The 20,859-nt window shown below is 40.2% G+C and overlaps 1 protein-coding gene across 1 annotated transcript in view; it reads left to right on the top strand.

Annotated features, from left to right (window-relative positions):
* Window positions 1-20,859, top strand: part of SORCS3 (sortilin related VPS10 domain containing receptor 3) — a 597,918-nt gene that overhangs the window by 536,346 nt on the left and 40,713 nt on the right. Inside the window, exons 19-20 of the mRNA XM_048505478.1 lie at window positions 8,295-8,481; window positions 18,860-18,993. Coding sequence (XP_048361435.1) covers window positions 8,295-8,481; window positions 18,860-18,993 — 321 coding nt within the window. The remainder of the gene's footprint in view (window positions 1-8,294; window positions 8,482-18,859; window positions 18,994-20,859) is intronic.

Raw genomic sequence — 20,859 nt, 5'->3', positions numbered from 1 at the left:
TTTTAAGGAAGCAACAACTAGATGGAAAACTTCACGTGTCCTTTTACCGCGGTGCTATAGAGACTGTCCCAATCCCACTGTATCTGTGTATGGTTCTCCTAAAGTTGTACAGTGGGCTTGCATTAGGAAGGCTTCCAAAGGGTGATCAATACTGCACAAAGGATTATCGGCTGCCCTCTCCCCTCCTTGGAAGAAATCTATAATGCCCGGGTCTAAATAAAGCCCAAAATATTCTAAGGGACCCGTCTCCTCCAGCACCCTCTATTTTTAAACTGCATACCATCTGGTAGACGATACAGGGCCCTCAGAATCCAGGGACAAAGAGGCTTAGAGACAGCTTCTACTCTAGAGCTGTGGCTATGCTAAACTCCGCTGCTTCATATTGATGTATTTGGGGCTATGTAGGGATGGGTGATATAGATGATGTATGAGTCTGAAATTGTATGAGTCTGAAATTGCATGAGTCTGAAATTGTATGAGTCTGAAATTGTGTGCATCGAGGAATGCTGCTGTAAATTTCGTTGTGCGTGCACAATGACAATAAAATGCTTATGCTTATTCTGCTGATGGCAGAATCCTGGTTGATGCCATCGTGTCAAATTCACAGTGCTAAACTTGACAGTAGGCAGAGCAATCCTCCCAGCCAAGAGGGCAAGGACTATTCAGTCTCTAGTTAAAAAAATTCCAAGCCCACTGCTTCCAGAGGGCCATCACTATTCAACAATTAATGGGATTAATGGCTTTGACTACTGTATGCCTTGCCAGGCTATGGATGCGCCCTATACAAAATTGGTTTGTGTGCACCTTGAGGATCAATTTTGAACCGTAATGGCAGAAATTTTCTGTTTCCAAACATGTTCTTAAGTCCCTTAATAGGTGACTGTATGAAGACAACCTCCTTGGAGGTTGTCCCTAGGAGCACCAGCTCAGTCTGTCCTAGTGACCACTGATGCCACCCTGTCATGTGGGGGGGAGGTGGCACATTGCCAAGGTTCAAGGTCCAGGATCTCTGGTCTCAACATGAAACTTCTCTGCATATTGACCTGCTCAAACTCAGAGCTATCAGACATGCTCTGGTCTCTTTTGCAGGTTTCCTGCGAGGCAGAGAAGTTTTCATCGCCACTGACAACATGGTGGCCAATTAGATATCAACAAACAGGGTGGCACAGGCTGCCTGACACTGTGCAAGGAAGCATGCAAGATCTGGGAGTGGGCCATATCATACGACGCCAATTTGGCAGCAATACATGTGATGGGCACATCCAACATGACAGCGGACGACCTGAGCAGGATCTGCAAGACCTAACAAGACCTAGCAGGAAAGTATCTCCAACCTCTGTTCGACACATGATGGCAACCAGAAGTAGATTTTTTTACTTCCATGATGAATGCCAAATGCCCCAAGCATTGCATCAAGGGAGGGGTGGGTCATCTTCCTTGAGGGATGCTTTTCAGACTCACTGGTCAGGGACCTTGATGTACGTGTTTCCCCAGTATCCCTGATACTGATGGTGATAGTGAAGGCCAAAGCAGACAAGGTCTATTTGATTCTAATCACACTCTTCTGGCCCAGGAGGCCTTGGTTTGGCTCACTCACTTGGTTCGGCACATTTCCAAAGGGAGGCATATTAGGCTAATTAGATCCTGAAAGTGGACCTCTTGAAGATGAGTCAGGTGCTTCAGCATGACATAGACTTGCTTCATCTAACAGGCTGGGCCAGTGGACAGTGTCTGTATTTATCTGTTATTCCTGCAGGAGGTAGGATTAGCCAACTCCTCAGTCAAAGTAGACCTAGCACCCATATCTGTGTTCCAGGATGGTATGGACTCACATTCACTAATTTCTCTTCTCTTATTGAAGAGGTTCCTAAAAGGGCTTAATAATATGTACTTGCTAGTAAAAAGCCCCTGTTCCTCAGTGGAACCTGACAAGGGTTTTGAACCAGCTTACTGGTACTCAATTTGAGGCTATGGCTTCATACCCCTTAAGGTTTCTGTCTTATAAAATTTTATTCCTAGTCACCGTCATCTCAACATGCAGGGTGAGTTATTTGGGAGCAGTGTGTTGTGATCCTCCATTAACACATTTTTTTCCCCCTGACAAAGTGGTGTTGAGGCCCAGTCTGCAACACTCACCCAAGATGGCATTTAGATTCCAACTCTCAGGATGGGGTCCTGAGAGTGTTTTTCCAGGACCCTCAATTGGAGGAGGGAAGGACTATGCACTCTCTGGATGTGTGCAGATCCATATTGTGTTGCATACATAGGACCAAATCCTTATCTGTTTTAGAGGCCCCAAGGAAACCGTCAGGTGTCTGTTCCGATTATGACTTGATGGGTGACATCTACTATAAGATTGGCTTATAGCAAGGCTAAGGTTCCTTGCCCAATTGCCATTAGATCACACTCTACCAGAGCCCTAGCCACTTAAATGACTTTTAGAAACAGAGTAGTCCTTAATGATGTGTGCAGAGCAGCTATGTGGTCTACTCCCTTAACTTTCATCAAGCATTATGCTATGGACATCAATGCTTGGGCTGACATTACTGTGGATCATGATGTGTTGCAATCAATGCTTCATTGGCAACACACACACACCTCCACAGTTTGTAAACTTGCCATTCTCTCATGTGGCACTGCACAGAGGCCAAGCAGATGAAAACAGTGTTGCTTACTATAACTGTTGTTCATCTAGTGGTCCTCTGTACAGGTACAGGCTCCCCTCTTTTCTGGCTATGAGCTGACATCTTGCTGGCAGGGGGGAAGCTCCTAATGGTGGCAAATTAAGATCTGGAGGTAAGGGTGCACCTCATCTACCCAGACACATGACCTGGGTGGGGACTGGGCTAGTCCAGGCTGTGACTGGGGAAAGGGAGCATTTAATAAATGGTCTAAAACTTTATATTGCTATCAAAAAAGCTCTGTGGCTGGCCTGCTCAAGTGCAATCCTACATGTGCCTGCACAGAGGACCACTAGATGAACAACAATTATGGTAAACAACCCTGCTTTGCTTATGCTGGATCAGGGTAAGCATTTTCATCCTGCCAATTTCTTTACCAAATTTCCCATTTTTGGTTGTTTCTTTTACATTAGACTGGTTCCACTGCACAATTTACATTTCTGCTAGAGCTCTTGAGCAATCAAAAAACAATTTATTTCAGGCTATTGACATAATCTAATTGGCTTGACAAAGAATACGAAATTAAGCCGTATCTGGAGGTTCTATTGCCTCTAAAAAACCTCTATATAAGCTTCTTGTTACTTCACTTGTTAGATTTAAATATTTCTATATTTACATTAGAAAAAGTGAAGATTGGGACTGTCACACATATAAATTAATTGTCACAATTGTAAATCATTTGATTTATGACTCAAGTATTGTGTTTATGTATGCCAAGGTGTAGTATCTGTTATAGGGTCTTTTATACACCTACCCTGTTAAAGTGGCAACTAATGTCTGGGCAATATAATATGCAGGAAGGAAAGTCCTAGGTGTTGCATAAAATCTTGTGCAAGCAGAACTGTACTAAATGTCTTTATGTTTTCACTTGTGGACTGCTAGATCTGGATTCAAGCTATAATTATTTCACAATTTGGGGGCCATTTATATATGATTTATACCCAATTTATAATACACAATTAACAAAAAAAGTTTCCAATTTTAACAGCAATAATTCTGTTGAATTTTGTTAATATTCTTGACAACAAGCATGATTGCAATTTTGTTCCAAGTGTAGAGAAGCCACAAAAGAAAGATAATATTTTTAATCGAACCCGAGTTGTCACAAAATTCAGCAACATTAACGTACTGAATCATTAATTAATACTTAAGGTCCTTATAAACTAATAGGTCATTTTACTCTATAATCCCAACTCTAAGGAACAAGGTTGCTTTCACTGAAGTCCTGTATCAGTTTCTCTTTACTGTATCTGAAGTCCTGAAGGGACTGGTAGAAGATTTGAATTTCAGTGAAAAATAGAATTTCTCTCCTGTGCATGTGCATTTTTTTAAAAAAATATTTCCTTTGATCTTGGAGTAGAAGTAGAAGTAGAGTAGAAGACCATAGCTTATCTTTGCTTCTTTCTATTTGTCTGTAATTGTATCATTATGAAACATACCTTGACATAAGTAGCTGCAGTTTGTGTCCACATTCAAAAAAAAAAATCACACATACTGCACTGCAAGGCAGTTACATATGTAGGATTTAACATAAGAGCCCTACTAGATCAACCAACGGTCCACCTAATACTGAATTCTGTTTCGCACAGTGGCCAATCAATTCCTCTGGAGGTTGAACAACAGGGTATAGAGGCCAAGGCCTTTTCTAATGTTGTCTTCTGGCACTGGTATTCAGAGGCTGACTGACTGTAAACATGGGGGTACCCTTTCATCACCATGACTAGTAGCCACTGATAGGCCTATGGGTGTAGCAGACTTTATGCATGTGCATTTGACAAAGCTGAACTGAAAAAAAGTCAAAAAATATCTTATCAGTCTGAGGGGGGTACCCCAAAAAGGTGGCAATTTAAAGGGAGTCAAAAAGTGGATCCTGAATTATCAGGAATTATTTCAGTATGATTTAGGCTGCTTCAGCCCTATCACCTTTTAAAAAAAATAATCACCTTTTCCCAGTGGTGGGATTCAAATAATGAAACAACCGGTTCCGAACTTCCAGTAATGGGACTCAATGGTGGGATTACAACTAGTAGTGTGACTCAGTGGTGAGATTAGCTACCAGTTCTACCGAAGTGGTGTGAATAGGCTGAATCCCACCACTGCCTTTTCCCATCCCCTCTCCCTTCCTTACCTGCTAGCTGGGTCCACCACTGCAGCCTATGGTGGGGCAGAGCTCCACTGCTGTGGCCTCTGAATTCTGTGTAGGACTTGGAGACTGCAGCAGGCACAGAGCTCCACTGTCACAGTCATTGGTCTCCACGTGGGACTTGGAGACAACAGTGGGCACAAACCTATGAGCCTGACTTAGCTCATCCTTGCAGTCTCTAAATTCCATGTGTGACTTGGAGGCAGCCATCCCTGCCACTGGAGTTCAGGTAAATGAGTGAAGAGGTAGATTGAGGTAGAGATAAGGATTAAAATTCAGTTTTCAGTCTAATGGGTCTCAAATTTTCAGAAATCCTGGTTTCCTATGTGAGAATTCGGAAATATCTGAACTTCCCAAAATAAGTTTAGGTCTATTAAATCTGAATCTGGATTTTACTGGCATTTTTTTTCCTTGCATACTCCTAATCGCTATAACCTCTGACAGAGAATTCCACATTTTAATTGCTCATTATTTGCCTTTAAAAGTTCAACACATTTGTCTTAGCACTGTTACTAGCTCCAGGTTAGGAAATTCCTAGAGATTTAGAGGTGGACCTTGGGAAAGGCAGGGCTGCAATACTGGGAGGATCTTAGTGGAGTATAACGCCATAGTGTTCACCACACAAAGCAACCACTATCTCCAGGGAAACTGATATCTATTGTCTGGAGATCAGTACTAATTCTGAAAGATCTCCAGGCCTCATCTGGAAGTCGGTACCCCTAGTAGACACCTTAGGGCATCAATGCCATTTTGCCAGTCATATGTTAAGACAACTGCCAGCCTGAGAGCATCTTTCCTTTTCACTTGACAAACACACCTGTCCTATTTATGATGTAATCTTTATTTTGAGGGAAAAGTTCTCCTTCATCTCAAATGCAGAGGGGGGGGGGGGCATGAGTTACAAAAAAACTTTAGCTACTGTACAGTGCCATTCCTGACTTTAGGAATGTTTTGTATCTCTTAGCACCAGATTGTAACACCTTGTACTTTTTATGATTGGTTTGTACTCTTTGTAGATTGATTAGAATATCACTGTAACATTATGAATAAGACACATACCAGAACAAGTGATACACTGGCATCCATTGAAATGCAATTTCATGACTAGCTTTTAAGACAGAGGTGTTCATCTGAATGTGATGGGGACAGGACAAAGACAACAATTCATCTTAATTTCTCCTTTGTTTGGCATGCCCATGCTGCTTCTGATGCTATCCATTCTCCATATGGAGGGACATAATGTTCAAATATGGAGTTCACTCGTCTACTGTGCCTATGCCAGGATTGATCAATCAGTCTTCAAGATAAAATTCAGAAAGGATCTTATTGCATGCACTTTAGATTGCACATGCATAATCCTATTCAATTATTATGCCCCCACCACCACACACACATGGACAGTTGACATCCAAGGTAAGGGAAGAGGATTGGATTTGTTAGAAAGTGAGATTTGCCCTTACTGTCACCTCATTCTTCAATATAAATAATGGAATTTATTATCTGTTCCAGTCCTCTCATTGCAGGGGGTCATATTCTGAGCCCAGGTTCACCCATCATTACAACATACAATATTTCTGTTTTTGTGATGACACAGTTCTGTGGGGATTCAGGATAGGACACCAGCTACCTTTATATACCCTCAAGAATTTAATAATGAAGTCTATCTCTTTTAGGCTTTGTAAACAAAGTTTTAAATGAGCAATACTCTTTTTAAAAGGAAGTCATTATAAGTTATAAAAGGAGGCACCAATCCTTACAGTGAAATTGACAATTCCGTTTATCTCAAGTAAGCACTTTGAAGCCAATGAGGCTAAATCATTTTAAATTCAAACAATTGAGTGTAAAAACATACATAAAATGTGCTGATTCATCAGACTGTGGTTCTGCACTTGCCAGGTGTCATTAATCGATGGTGTTCAAGAGGGAGGCTAAGAGGCCAGACCTTTCTCCTGATAACATCAATAATGTACCTAGATTAGGCTATGTAGCACAATTGCAAACCTACTGTTTCCTTCACTCCTCGGTTAGTACCAATATGGCTGTTTCTGTACTCTTTACACATGTATTCTTTCTCGCACCTTGGCTGCATCCTTATACCCAATATATTCACACTGATCTTGCCTGGCTTCAAGTTGTCATCTCCCAGGTCTTGCTTCTTTTTTCAGTGCCCCAGTCATGGCTGTTCCAGCGAGGAAGCAGAGATTTTCTTTCTTGGCCCTTGCATACGTGTCTTTAAACAGTGTGGTGTTTTTCCACATTCACATGCCAACTAATGAGATTTCCACCTCTTGCAAAAGGATGGGTGATGGTAGTGGTGCAAACTGGCTGGTGTCTCAACTTACTGTGGCTAGCAGCCTCCCTGCTTTATCTAGCCCACCTTTGGTGAGGGACAATTGATCTTTCAAAGTACTGTTCTGTCCCACCACATTCAGCAATAGCTGGAACACTTGGAAATTAGCCAGTCATATCCACCAGCCAGGTCTTCCTGAGGTATGTTTTCCCAGTGTTTCCCTTCTCATAAGGTCTTTCTTTCTTTCTTTCTTTCTTTCTTTCTTTCTTTCTTTCTTTCTTTCTTTCTTTCTTTCTTTCTTTCTTTCTTTCTTTCTTTCTTTCTTTCTTTCTTTCTTTCTTTCTTTCTTTCTTTCTTTCTTTCTGCTTGACATCCAAATTTCCCTCCATTTAATGGACATATAAGTTACTACAACTTACTTATATTTGAAGAAGCATATACCGGTATAAGAAAGCATATGTAAGGAAACCTTAATCTAGGTTGGAACTTTAGCTTCTGGAAGAGGTTGGAGTATTTTTAGAGGAGGCTGAAGTTCTGCTGGTTTCCAGCGGGTTCTGGGCCTGCTCTGGAAACAAATGAAGGCTTCCAGTGTAGGAGGTATGTTCCATTTGATCAGAGGCTTTAGGGCACACAGCTCTAACCTACCTTAGATCTTTGAAATCATATTCTACAATACTTCTTCTTTCCTGAAATTTTTCAATACAAGAGGTATTTTTTAACCTGCCAGGTACTAGATGTACAATTCACACCTCAGGAGGATTTAATCACCTAATTTGATTGCCTGTGTAAACTAGGCCTGTGACTTCATTACAGAACTGCAGTAGTAGATTCAAATCCAGACTGATACTCATTGATTCATCAACCTATATGTAGGGTACTCATTGCTGGTACTTATTGATTCATCAACCTATATGCTGGTACTCATTGATTCATCAACCTATATGCAGAGAATATGTAGTTCAAACCCAAATAATGTGACATAATCCCTGATGCTCAGCTAACCCACCTTGTCCTATACTGTTCCATTTTTAGTAATCACTGTGGCTAGTATTCAATTTAGTTTATTACATTGCAGGAGGAGTTGCTGAGAATTTGTTATGTTTATGCTAATAAGGTTGTACTGACTGAATAAATCACCCTTATCAGCTACATTCCTAAACCACACTGTTCTCTCTTGCAGGGTGATCTTCAGAGGACAAACATTCAACTAGATTTTGGAGATGGTACAGCAGTGTCCTATGCTAATTTCAGCCCCATAGAGGATGGCATCCGACACATCTACAAGAGCACTGGAATATTCCAAGTAACAGCATATGCAGAAAACAACCTGGGTTCTGATCTGGCATCACTTTTCTTGCACGTGGTCTGTAAGTAGATACCTAGAGCAAGCTCTGAAATGGCCCATGATTGACAGCATGCCTCATTCATAGTGCTAGAAGATTCCACCTTTAACTCCTACATGCTATAAAGGTTATTCATGTTTAGCATACAGAATGTGTTATAATCTTATTCTTCATTTGTACAACAGCCACATGATGTTGCTTCCTAATGTTCCCATTTTGTACAGGGTGAACAGAGATGATGATGTACCTAGGCTTTTCTAGTGAGTTCTGTCTTCTGATTTGCACTTGCTATCTTTAAATCCCTTCAAAGTCCTCTTATATTCCTTCTAACTCTTATGCAAAAATTAGCCACAAATCACTTTTAACAGCACTAGGATTTTAACAGCTTTTGGCTTTACTTTGGACTTTTACTTAATGAAATGTAACGCTAGCCAATTCTTCAGAAATATCATTTTTTCCTACAAAAGTGCTCTTTGGCAGTGACTAAAGGGAGTGGTAATATGTGTAGTTTCATTGCATCTCTCTGACCTCCACAAATACTAACAACAAATCTGCCCAATTCAAAGTATAGCATAAACCTGCTGTGATACACTCATGTAGTTCTGTGCATAGGGTTGCATTGTAAATTGTGATGAAAGCAGTGTAACTTTTGTTACCACTTGGGCAAAAATGCCAGACAGAATTATGGGTCCAAATCAAATCACATCTTTATTATGGTCATAAAGCAGCATAAGATAAATGGAATAAAGGATAGTACACAAAAAGTAAAACGTATTAAAACAGTAAACATAAGTACTAAAAGGGATAAAAACATAACAGAGGATAGGTATAAGAAGACACTAAAACTGTTCAATTGAAGGTTATAGCTATCAACTCACTAAACTTGTTGCACAGACCATCCTGTGACATGTTTCAAATGCTGTTACAACTTGGCTGCTTTGTACGTTATATCAGGATTGGTGTCTGCAAGCAACTTGGAGATATAAAAATTGTTCTGTATGACCTGAAAATCTATACAACAGTGATGAAATTAACTAATATGTATATTTTTGTAAAACTGACAGTGTTCTACTGCTTCTGTGTGCCCAGATCCACAGGGACATTTTCTCTTCTGATAAGGAGTCTTCCTGAATCAACCTTCCAAGACATCAGAGGGGAGGACCTGACACTGTACCAGTGTAAAGGTTCTTCATTGTTTAGGCACTTCCAGATTAGTTAAATATGCCACAGGAGAGATTGAATACCTGTTAGATTTAGTGGCAATAAAGGTTGGAGAACTGGTTAAATCCAGGGAACATACTTTATCCGTCACATTCTGTTTAATTGCTTCTTTGGTCTGTTCATAGACCATGCTAATTACAAGTTGTGGAGAAAAACCCAGATTTAAGATTTTGATTATCATTGCCTGCATCCATTTAGATTGAAAATTGTCATTCAGAGTCAATGGGACAAGGCCAAGTGGGTGGAAAAACAGTAATTGAGCCAGTAATTGAGTTACCCTTGAGCCACCCATGCTCTAGCCTCCACTCTCATGAGGTCTGTTTCTAGATGCGAGGTAGCATTAGAAACACATTTTGGTACTTGAAGAGCTTATCTTAAGAATTTAGATTGCGTGCAGATGTGCGGATTCCGCTTCTCTCCTAAACCACACACACACACACACACTTAAATTTGTTGGAATAGAAACGGCCACAGCCCAGTTTATTAACAAAAATGCATAACTCTTTTGGAAGCTGGGCAGGCATATCAGGGCACATCCTGGCCACCAGGCAGCGAACCGCTGAACGTGGTCACTGTCAGCTCAACAGCTGACCCCTGGCCCTTCAGGCAGTGCACCGCTGAACCCGGCACGTCCCTCAATGGGGATCGGGACAGGAGGTTACTAGATGCCACTTGGGTGCCTACCCATTTGTGACACCCCCTCCTGCCAAGGGTAGCAAGCTTGAAACAGGGCTTCCAGGCCTGCATCCTCAAGCCCTCCACTATTCCCAGACCTCTTATTGAGGCCCCCACCGAGAGAAGGTCTGGCATGCAAGCCTGCCTCCCCCAAAGGATGTGCCCCTGTGCCCTGAATCCGCCCAGACTGCGACAGATGTCTGCTATAATTAACATTCAACAGAACAACAGCCCAAAACTTAGGGAGGGAGGGTGGGTTCCGCTCGCCGGCCGCCTTGTGAGGAGGCTGGGCTGAGCCGGGCGGTGGCTTAAATAGCCTGCCCAGCTCCCTTGTCACATGACGGTTCCACTCCTGTCACGTGACCCTCCGACCAGCCGAGGGGAAGACGAGCGATCGCTCCTTCCTCCCCTGCTGCAATGGCGCCCCGCGTAAGTCCTGGGTGCGCTTTTTGTACCAGTTTCAATGATGCAAAATTGGAAAAGGAGCCTAACTGGGCAACATACAGGAATTGTGCAATTGACTTGGCTTCAGACAATTTCAGTGCTGTGGGGATATAATGGCCATCTTTCATCTTAATGAATTTTAGGATGGTGGTTTGAGCTCCTCTTTGCATTTTTAGCCAGCAAGCCTTTATTGGCATAAAATATAAAAAGAAAAAGAGAAGTATACAAAACCAGCAACAAATGTTGATATCTTAATACATCAAAAAGCTACCAAAAGAGTATTACTTAGACATTAACTCTAACAAAAAGTTTGCTAATGTTTCATTAAATAGAGGATCAGAACTGTTCAGTAAGAATGGAATTATAAACTGATCTTTTGAACAGCGATTTAGTAGAAGTCCATCAACTTTGAGGCTGGGTGTGGAATTTTTATGTTTCTTGAATCAATAGGATATCATGCCAAGAAAGAAAGTAAAACAAATGTCTCTCATAGATGCAGTCCACATTCCAGGTAAAAATGGTGACTTTATGCTGATCGCTTGAATATCAACCTCTCTTTTCCTTATGGGAGGACTGGAAAACTTGTAACCTCACAGTGGCATTTGGTGAATCAGAGTAGCACAGGCAGAAAAGTATGGATCACTGGCAAGGCAGAAGCCTATGTCTTTAGCAGAGGAGACATCTTTTGGCTTGTCTAATGGGAGCCGAAATGAGGAAGTGTATTATTACTATACGTGTGAATTTCTTTGGACCAGAAGAAGTTCCTGAGGTGTACTTGGCTAAGGTTTATTTTGTTTGCAGGGCAGTTTTTTTTGGTCGAAGGCTTTCATGGCTGGAATCACTGGGGTGTTGTGTGGTTTCCGGGTTGTATGGCTGTGTTCTAGCAGCATTCTCTCCTGACGGTTCCTCTGCAACTGTGGCTGGCATCTGCCACAGCATCTGCCACAGCCACATTAGACGCCAGCCACAGATGCAGGCAGAACATCAGGAGAGAATGCTGCTAGAACACGGCCATACAGCCCGGAAACCACACAGCTCCCCAGAGGTGAATAAATATTTGCTCATCTGTATAAGTCTTATGGGAAGGGCTGTCTAAGTAAAAGTCAAAAATATGTGTTTAATTTTTTTTAAGCTGGGTAGGTGATGAAAGTCTTTCAAATTTATTGTTCCAGTTTGACAGTTTAGCAGCTGGGACAAGGAGGTCCTTATAATTTTATGGCTATTCCATCCATATGTATTCTGAATGGTAAATTGTTGACATGGTATACTATAGATGGTAAATTGTTGACATGGCCAGATTCTATCTCCATTTTAACACACACACCCCAAGTACCATGGAAAGTGCGTAGATCAAAACTTTACTGTAAGTCATCCACCTTTACTGCAATTTCATTGAATCATTGCAGTATAATAATCAAAGTTTCTGCAGACAGTACGCAGACCTTATGATAAGGTTGCATGTTGTGTTTTTGGGGAGTGCAATTAGCTTTTACCAGGAGGCTATCACTGCAGCCTTCCTGCTCTAAGGAGTGACTTGGACTGGAACTTTGAAGGGTTGGGAGGTTCCCACTCACCTTCCTGTTTGCCCACCCCACTGCCATAAGTTTGCACTGTTTCCATTGAACCATCTCTCCCCCTGCCAAATGCCTTTGGATGGGGCTGTAAGTCTTGTTCTGTTAGATGAATAAAAGTTTATACTGTCAGGTTGCAATCCTAAAAAAACCCTTTCCTGCAACTAAGTCTAAAATAGCACTTATTTATGAATAGACCTGCTAAGTATTTTTCCACCTGAGAAAATCTTTCTTCTTTCAAAGAAGTCTTTCTCAATTGGCTGAGGGGAGTCATTGGATCTAACTATATGTTTCCATCAGCTATTAATCTTTTTCTTGTAACAGAGCTGACCTTAACTTCTACTATTTGGGTTTTTATAGCTCATATATTTGTGATTCTTTGTAAGGAAGACATTGGACTGAGTCACATGGACAAGCGAATACATGAGTGTGAAAAAAATGGAACTTAATAGTGCCTATGTCTTAATCTTCAAAGTTCTTTTTAATGTTCTCAAATTTGGAAAGCCCAAATTATTTCTAATAACATTAAGGGTAGGAAACCAGCCAGAAAACTTTTTAAAGAAATCAATCCATTTTATCTGAAGAACTGGACAATAGCTACATTTTGAAAAGAGAATAATATTAGGGAAAGAGGTAATAGCAATCCCATTTGGAATGCATAGCATGTACGGTTTCTGAATAAACACTGAAGGGGGAAAAATCAAAGATAATTAAAAAGAATACGATATAAGTTCAACAAAGGTAGCCTGTGCCAAGCTAAACTGATGCTTCTTTTTAAAGCAAACCTGATGGTCTGAATAAAATAATATTTTTGTGCTACCAGTCTTTCCACAGCTTGTTAAGTGGGAGGCTGAGCCGGGGGGGAGGGTGTATGGTGACAGGACCAACTTTTAACATTTACAGAGTGCTAGGAAGAAGCAGATATGGCTGTGAGAATCAGATTGGCTGGAATTAGAGAAGGGAAGGCCTGGCCAGTAAACTGTAAAACATCCGTCATCCAAGATTTTATCTGGTTGGACAAGGTGACCTGGCATATATTACTGAGATCAGGCTAATTAAGGGGTGTAGTACGATTGTTTGAAACTAGAACTATGCCATCTAGATTTCTTGGTACACCAGCAGCTGCATAATATCAAGATGAAACTACTGGAGATATGAAGAAAGTCATCATCGATATACAGAGACAATCAGTTCTCTCTCTCCTTTCCATCTAATTTCCAGGAATCAGTAGACGTGCTTAAATTGTGTATGGAACCAATAAGGAATTGGGTGATGAATGAACTGAAACTTCATGCAGACAAAATAAAAGGGCAAAATTGAGGGCAAAACTGGCTCTAGAATTAATGTACAAAAGTAAAGGTAGTGCCCTGTGCAAGCTCCGGTTCATTACTGACCCATGGAGTGATGTAATATCAGAATGTTTACTAGGCAGACTATGTTCTCCTGTCATCTGCACTTTACATCCAGCTGGGTATTCATTTTACTGATTTTGGAAGGCTGAATCAACCTTGACCTTGCTACCTGAAATCGACTTCCATCAGGATCGAATTCAGGTCATAAGCAGCGCTGGAATGGGAGTGAATAGAACATCAGGGAGCGATCCTGCCAATAACCTGTGACATACAGTCATGCCAGTCTGGTGTAAGCATATCTAATGAGGCATTGGGGGGGGGGGAAGGGGGGTTATCAGATTCCGCAGAATATCTTGAAAACTTATTAGTTCCATAAGTCTCTGTGGGTGAGCATAACTCTGCTCACTGCCTGGGGTGGGGGGCAAACCCAGCCAGGTCTTCAGGGCAAAATGGCCCATCCATGTCACACTATTATGAATGCCTGGAATAACAGTTTGTATCCAGAGTTTCCCTGGGGAAAAATGGATGCTTTAGAGGGTGGATCGTATAGTTTTGTACTCATTGAGATTCCTGTCTCCATGGACTTCATGCCCAAATCTCCGGGAGTTTCCCAACTTGGATCTGGCAATACTACCTTCTCATTTCCATCAGTGCCCTGGGGGTACCTGGCAATCCTATACGCTATTCATAGAGATTGGGTCAATGTCCACACCCACTGAGAAGATCTAGTGACCTGTTTGGTGTGTGGGACCTGATCAACCTGGGAGAATCCTAGTACTGTCATGGATGCTACTAGGTTCAATGGCAAAGAAGAAGTAAGCATGGCATCTACATGGACCTTGAACTCTCCCAAGGCTATTAACTTGGGAAGTCTCAACCTTCTGGATCATTCTCTCAACCTTCTGGATCCTTCTCTGACCTTGATAGGAAGAAATGGTGGTAGTTTGCTTTAGCTCAGGCTGGCCCATACCTAGAGAAGGTAAATCTGGCCTTAGCCAGTGCCAGGTTGAATTACTGTAATACATTCTCTGTATGATTGCTTTTAAAGACAACTGCTAACTGAGGCATGACACAATAAGTATGTAACACTGTCCATTTATATTGGCAGAATACAATGTCTTGTCTTGCAGGCCTTCCAACCCCTGTTGAAAACATTTTAAAATTTTTGGAAGAATTTTTATGACAATTTTACCCAAATTTAGTAATTTTAATGTTGCAATAGCTATTGTTACATATGTAATTTTTGTTTCTATAGCAAGCCATCTTAAGCATTTTTAATATAAAGGTGACATATAAATACATTAAGTAATTTTTGGAAATAATTTCTAATTAATTAAAACTTGCATTAATATCTTACTTAGGGATAGCAAAAATTAGGACTTTGGAAGAACCTTTCTCCCAATCAGTTGCTAAGTTTTACTTTGGTGCTTTGGTGTGCTTACTTGAAGTGGCCTGTTCATATTCCCAATGAACAACAAACCTAACCCATAGATTATTGCATGAACAACATGGAGACTTTTATCTGTACTACTTCCCATTATGAATGTTACTTTAGGGCTTTAAAGATAAAAAGGGTTTGCAGTCTAAATAACTTCCTTATACTTTAGAGACTTATATCTTCTGTTGTTCTTATTGTATTTGAATGGACCGATTTTGCTTGTGATGTATTGTCAAAGGCTTTCATAGCTGGAATCATTTGGCTGCTGTGGGTTTTCCAGGTTGTGTGGTCATGGTCTAGTAGTTTTTGCTCCTAAAGCTTTGGCCGCATCTGTAATTGGCATCTTTGGAGGCATGTCATAGGGAAAATGCTGTGACATACCACTAAAGATGCCTGTCATAGATGTAGGTGAAACATTATGCCTACATCACCTGGAAACCCCACAACATCCATCTGTTTGTGATGTTCTAATAAATCCCAAACTGTGGCGCAGGACATTGCTCAGGATTATCTTGGAAATGCCTAAGGTACTATATTGTTTCTAATTTCTATTCAGGTACTAATTTCTATTCAGATGATCCTCCAATCCTCCATTGCTCATATTTGTGTCTTTGACTTTCAACAACTCTGCACTGTCTGTTTGTTGGGCTGAATCATAGGCCTATACATGGTTCTATAAGGATTTATTTTTTTGCTCCAGAAATCTGAATTAGTTGCTTGGAGATACAATAGGTACTTTGCCTTACAGATTGTGCTAACCAAAAAAATTGGACAACCAGCAAATGTTGTCAAATGGCCAGTTCAAAGTATCACCAACCAAGGATTATTTTAAAAATCTCATCTGATTCAACCCAAAAATCTAAATTGCAGTTTTGATTCTTCCTTGTGTAAATGATTCTTTACTTTTACAGTATTTTGTTTCCTCATATTAACATTTTGCAGTATGTTTTTTCAAACTATCTATGCATCAATAAATCAATTATATCTTATAAATACAAATGAAATATACTGTATAATTTGTGTATAAAATCTTGCATTCACAGTACAAACCAACACTGAGAACTGAAACCACTTACAAAAATATTAAACAAAATATAAAGAAGAAACAGAGCAGCAGGAAACAGTTTCTTTTCCTAAATTAGAAACAGCTCACATTGGATAAGTAGAACAGAGGTCACAATGGGCAAATAATGCAGTCAGAATCAGATTCTCATTATTTTTCTTAATGTTCGTTTCCCTCAAAAAAAGTTTTGTAATACAGATTATATCTATAACAGAGAAAACATGTGATGTTTCACTCACTATATAAGAGAGGCAGAGCTGCACTCTTCCTGTTTTTAACTCACAGCCTACCCTGCTCTCCCCCACAACCCCATCAGCTGATTATCAACCTGGAGAGAAACATAATGGGAATAACCAGGGGAAACAAGGATTATACACTGCATGAATTTATCAGGAATATCCCATCAAGCTGGCACCATGGTAGAGAAATCCAGATGTCCTCTACCTTCAAAAAGGCTTTGGTCTTTTCTTCCTCTGCTCTACCTGCTTCCCACTAAGCACTTGTCTATTTATTCATATCCATAATAAATCAAGATTGATTGAGCCATACATGAATTGAAGGGGATTGTGCTTTTTAAACCACTTTTAGTCAAAATAATTATATAGGCATTTGACAAGTTGCTTAAAGATTGTAACAAATTGGTTGCCATGCATTTCCAGATGTGACTCAGAAACCTAACTAAAGGAGTCACATCAATTTCATACACAACTATTTTATTATGCTGTTCCATGTCTACCTTTCTCAGATAGACTAATCTTCCTGAAATCCTACACAGACACAAGTTTACAGGGTTGGTGTTACTGGGAACAGTTAGGATAATTTTTATTTAGCCTTTCTGACATTCAAGACAAAAAATGTATTTAAGAAAAGTTCTCATTTAAACTTGGAGTGACAGAACAGTTGAGACATTAAGACATGCATACCTTGCCCCTGTCATTAGCTCTCTTGTTGTTTAGATTTCTTTCCCACATTAGTTTGCATATTGTGATTTTGTTTTAAAAGTGTGTGTGTTGAAGAATAATTCAGGGAGTCATGTTATGGATGCAAAACACTGTATTAGAACTGGTCCTGAGAATAAGGATGTGTTGATTAACCATGAGATCCTCCACCTGTTTGCAATTACAGCAGTTTACCTGACTGTAATGCATAAGCAACCACAAAGAACAATCAGTCATTCTGAGCATTTCTGCTGCACAACAATGACAAATTACAATTCAGTTCCATACATCGATGTTAACAAAAACAATGGGAGGAAACAGATGGAGAGAAAGAGAAAGTTTCAGCTAAAAACTTCAGATTTTTCCATCTGTTTTCCTTCTTTTCTCATCTTCTGTACTGGTGACAAACTGAATTTCTAATTTCTTGATATGGAGGTTTTACAGCAATTTCTGACCATCTGCTGCATTGCTCCCACAGCCCTGGAATAAGTTTGATTACCTGTACACTCTCTTTCTCTTAGTCTAAACAAATTATTGTGCCAAGAGGTGTTAACCCTCGTCTCCCCCAGTGTGCTGCTCAAGTGACTAAGAGTTTGAATGATATTGCTCAGCTCCAAGGGAGTTCCCGTCCTTAACATCTGCCCCTCCATCTGAATAAGAAAATTAAGGCTGCCTTTGCCAGGGTATTTGAGGGGGGTTTGAGCAGCAGGCATTTTTTTAAGGGGAGAGAGAGGAATTTGGGGTTTGCTATTCTATCTTTGGTTTTAGTTGGGGATGTTAAAACTATTATTGTAAGCCTTTTGAACCAAGATAAAGGTGGGACAGACATATTTTAATAAATAAATACAATACATTTTCCTTAAGGTATCTTAAAGAATATTTATTGGGTTTATTTATTAAAATGTATATACTCCACCCTTATCTTAGTTCAAGATGACTTACAATAACAGTTGTGACATCCCCAGCTAAAATGGTAGGGAGCTGCTGCATCTCAGAGGTAGGGCGGGCTTATATGTCTTTTCTATCTTTGCCTTCTCTCCATGAAGCACTCAGCTCAACCCTGCCCCCACTGAAGCCTATATTCATTGAAGAAGGATATGCGCATTTCTCCTATTTGTCCTTCACCAAGTTTTCAATGAGCTTATAATGATCTTTTAGGATGAGGGAGTGATGAAGGTGGAGATGCACTTAGTTAAAAAAAGAAGTTTAGGATCCACAAAAATGTGTATTTAATTGTTATAGGCACAACTGGATGCATGCCACACTGTTTTGTACTTCTGGCACAACTCCTTCTGTCTTAAGGGCAGGGGAGCATTCTACTTCCACCACTTTGTGTGTGCGTAAAATGTTATCAAATTGCCACCAACTTACGGCCACCCCAACAGGGAAAGGACTTCCAAAGGAAGTGATTAAGCATAGGTGGTTTGCCATTGCTTTCCTCTGCAGAGTTTTCTCTTTTACCACTTTAGAGTGTATTTATTTGTTTATTTTCTTTTCAACCCATCTTTTTCCCATCATGAAACTACAGGTGTGAATGGGTTCTCCAGACATCTCCAATCCAGGCACTGAGTAGGCACATAGCCAGTTAACTTTAGCAAGACTACTGCAATCATGTGTCTTCTTCCAACTGTACCCTGGGATCAAACATGGATATGGAAGGGTGCTATATATGTATATATCAATTGGTTCTCTTTTCACAGGTCCTGTGGAGCGTGTCCATTTGAGTGCCCCCTTTGTGGCCATTAGAAATAAGGAAGTCAATCTCACTGCTGTGGTTTGGCCCAGTCAGTCCGGTACCCTCACATACTTCTGGTGGTTTGGCAACAACACAAAGGTTTGATCTTTAAAAAAATAAATAAAACAAAATATTGCCTATTTTTTTCAAAAGTGATAATCTTTGGTTGATATTATTTTTATACATATTGATATTGTCTCTCTCTGTGTGTGTGTGTGTGCCCAGACTGTCAAAATTTTCTAAAACAGTATAACTTCTCCTTGCTATCTAACAAGGCTTATTTATTTTCTGAACTTCATTTTTTTCTGTTTCTCACTATCTGTCTCCTCCCCATTGTAGTTGGCAGGCATCCCTACAATGTGCAGGTGGTTATTATTGAAAGACTGTGTTTAGAAGCCATTGTTATTACTAGAATTCAAAATTATATACTACCATATGCTGGATAATGTTGGGTTTGCTGCTCAGCATTTAAAAGTGACTAGTGATCAAATAAACATCAGCATTTTCAAAATGAGTGGCACAGTGTATGTATAATGCCCGAGTCCAACCCAATACTTTAAAGCCACTGGGGGACCAAATAAGTTTTTGGATCGGTGAATTCAAAACCCTTTCCTGACCCTGTTGTTTAGGGGCATGTCAGAAATACATGGGCAGCTATGGTTAAATGCTTAGTTACAATCTGTCACCCATGCCACAAACTCAGCTGGCAAATATTCTTGAGACTTTAAAGGTCTATAAAATTCCTCATGATTTTTTTAATTTAGGTATTGCTGCTATAGGTGCTAGAGGGAAAAATAATAATATTTTAATAGATTAGATGGTTTGCTAAACTCAGGAATTTGCTATGGGTTTGCTTTTTTAAGATACCACAGCTTGCCTGAAATACTAGAGCAGGAATTTTCAAACTGTGTTATGATGCTCCTGTGAAGCATAGCAGGAGTTCCTAAAGGAGAAGTATAGGGCTTGTGGAAAGCTTTCCTAAAATTCAGTGTTTCAGTACAACTGGTCTCTCAAAATGTACTGTCATGGGAGAGCAATACAGGGTATGTTTTAGGGTGTATTTTCAGTTTTTGTGGCTTAAACCCTACAGATATAAGCAGCAATCAGAGTCTAGTAGCCTACAAGAAGTATGTGGCACAGGAGATCTTTGGAAGACGTAGATGTAGAATGGATTTCCTCAGGGTAGAACGGTTAGAAAATTTAGCAGAGGAATATATAGTTGTCTACTAATCACACTCTATAATCTGGGTAGTTTTGCTAATCTACAGATGGACAGCTTTGTTCAGCCAGCAAGATATATTCCAGTGATCTGAGAGGAACCAGTTCAGAGGCAGTTCTGCGTAGAACTGGAATCCTGCTTTGCCATCCCATAACACTATAGTAGTAGTAGAGTGCTATCAAATCACAGCTGACTTATGGCAACCGCATAGGGTTTTCAAAGCAAGATATATTTGGAGGTGATTTGCCCTTGCCTGTCTCCATGTGGGCTGTGGGAATTCTGAGAGAACTGTGATTGGCCCAGGGTCACCCAGCAGACTTCATGTGGAAGAGTTGGGTTTGGGGAATTTAACCCAGTTCTTCAGATTAGAGTCTGCTGCTCTTAATTGCTATACCACGCTGGTTCTCACATAACATAATATTACTAATTTAAGATTATATGATTCCTCTGTTGGTTCCCTGCATCAAATGGTAAAATCTGGTTCCCATATTCCCTGCTTTTGTGGTAAGATGGGATCATAGGGAATGTTTCCATTAATTTTAGGTAAAAGAATATGTGACCTTCTTATGCTATAGTCACATAAATTGACAGTCATGCTAAATCAGGGCTGCATAAATAAATTTGGAAGGAAATGTTTGCTATGAAGGCTCTTGTCTCAGCTTTAGAGCTGATTTTGTGATTCCTTCCTTCATAAAATAGATATTGCTGGAACATTATAGTTTCATATATGCGCACACAATTTCCTT

Source organism: Sphaerodactylus townsendi, linkage group LG08 (genome assembly GCF_021028975.2).
Source record: "Sphaerodactylus townsendi isolate TG3544 linkage group LG08, MPM_Stown_v2.3, whole genome shotgun sequence".
Classification (NCBI taxonomy): Eukaryota; Metazoa; Chordata; class Lepidosauria; order Squamata; family Sphaerodactylidae; genus Sphaerodactylus; species Sphaerodactylus townsendi.
This window is presented reverse-complemented; position numbering and strand designations above follow the sequence as displayed.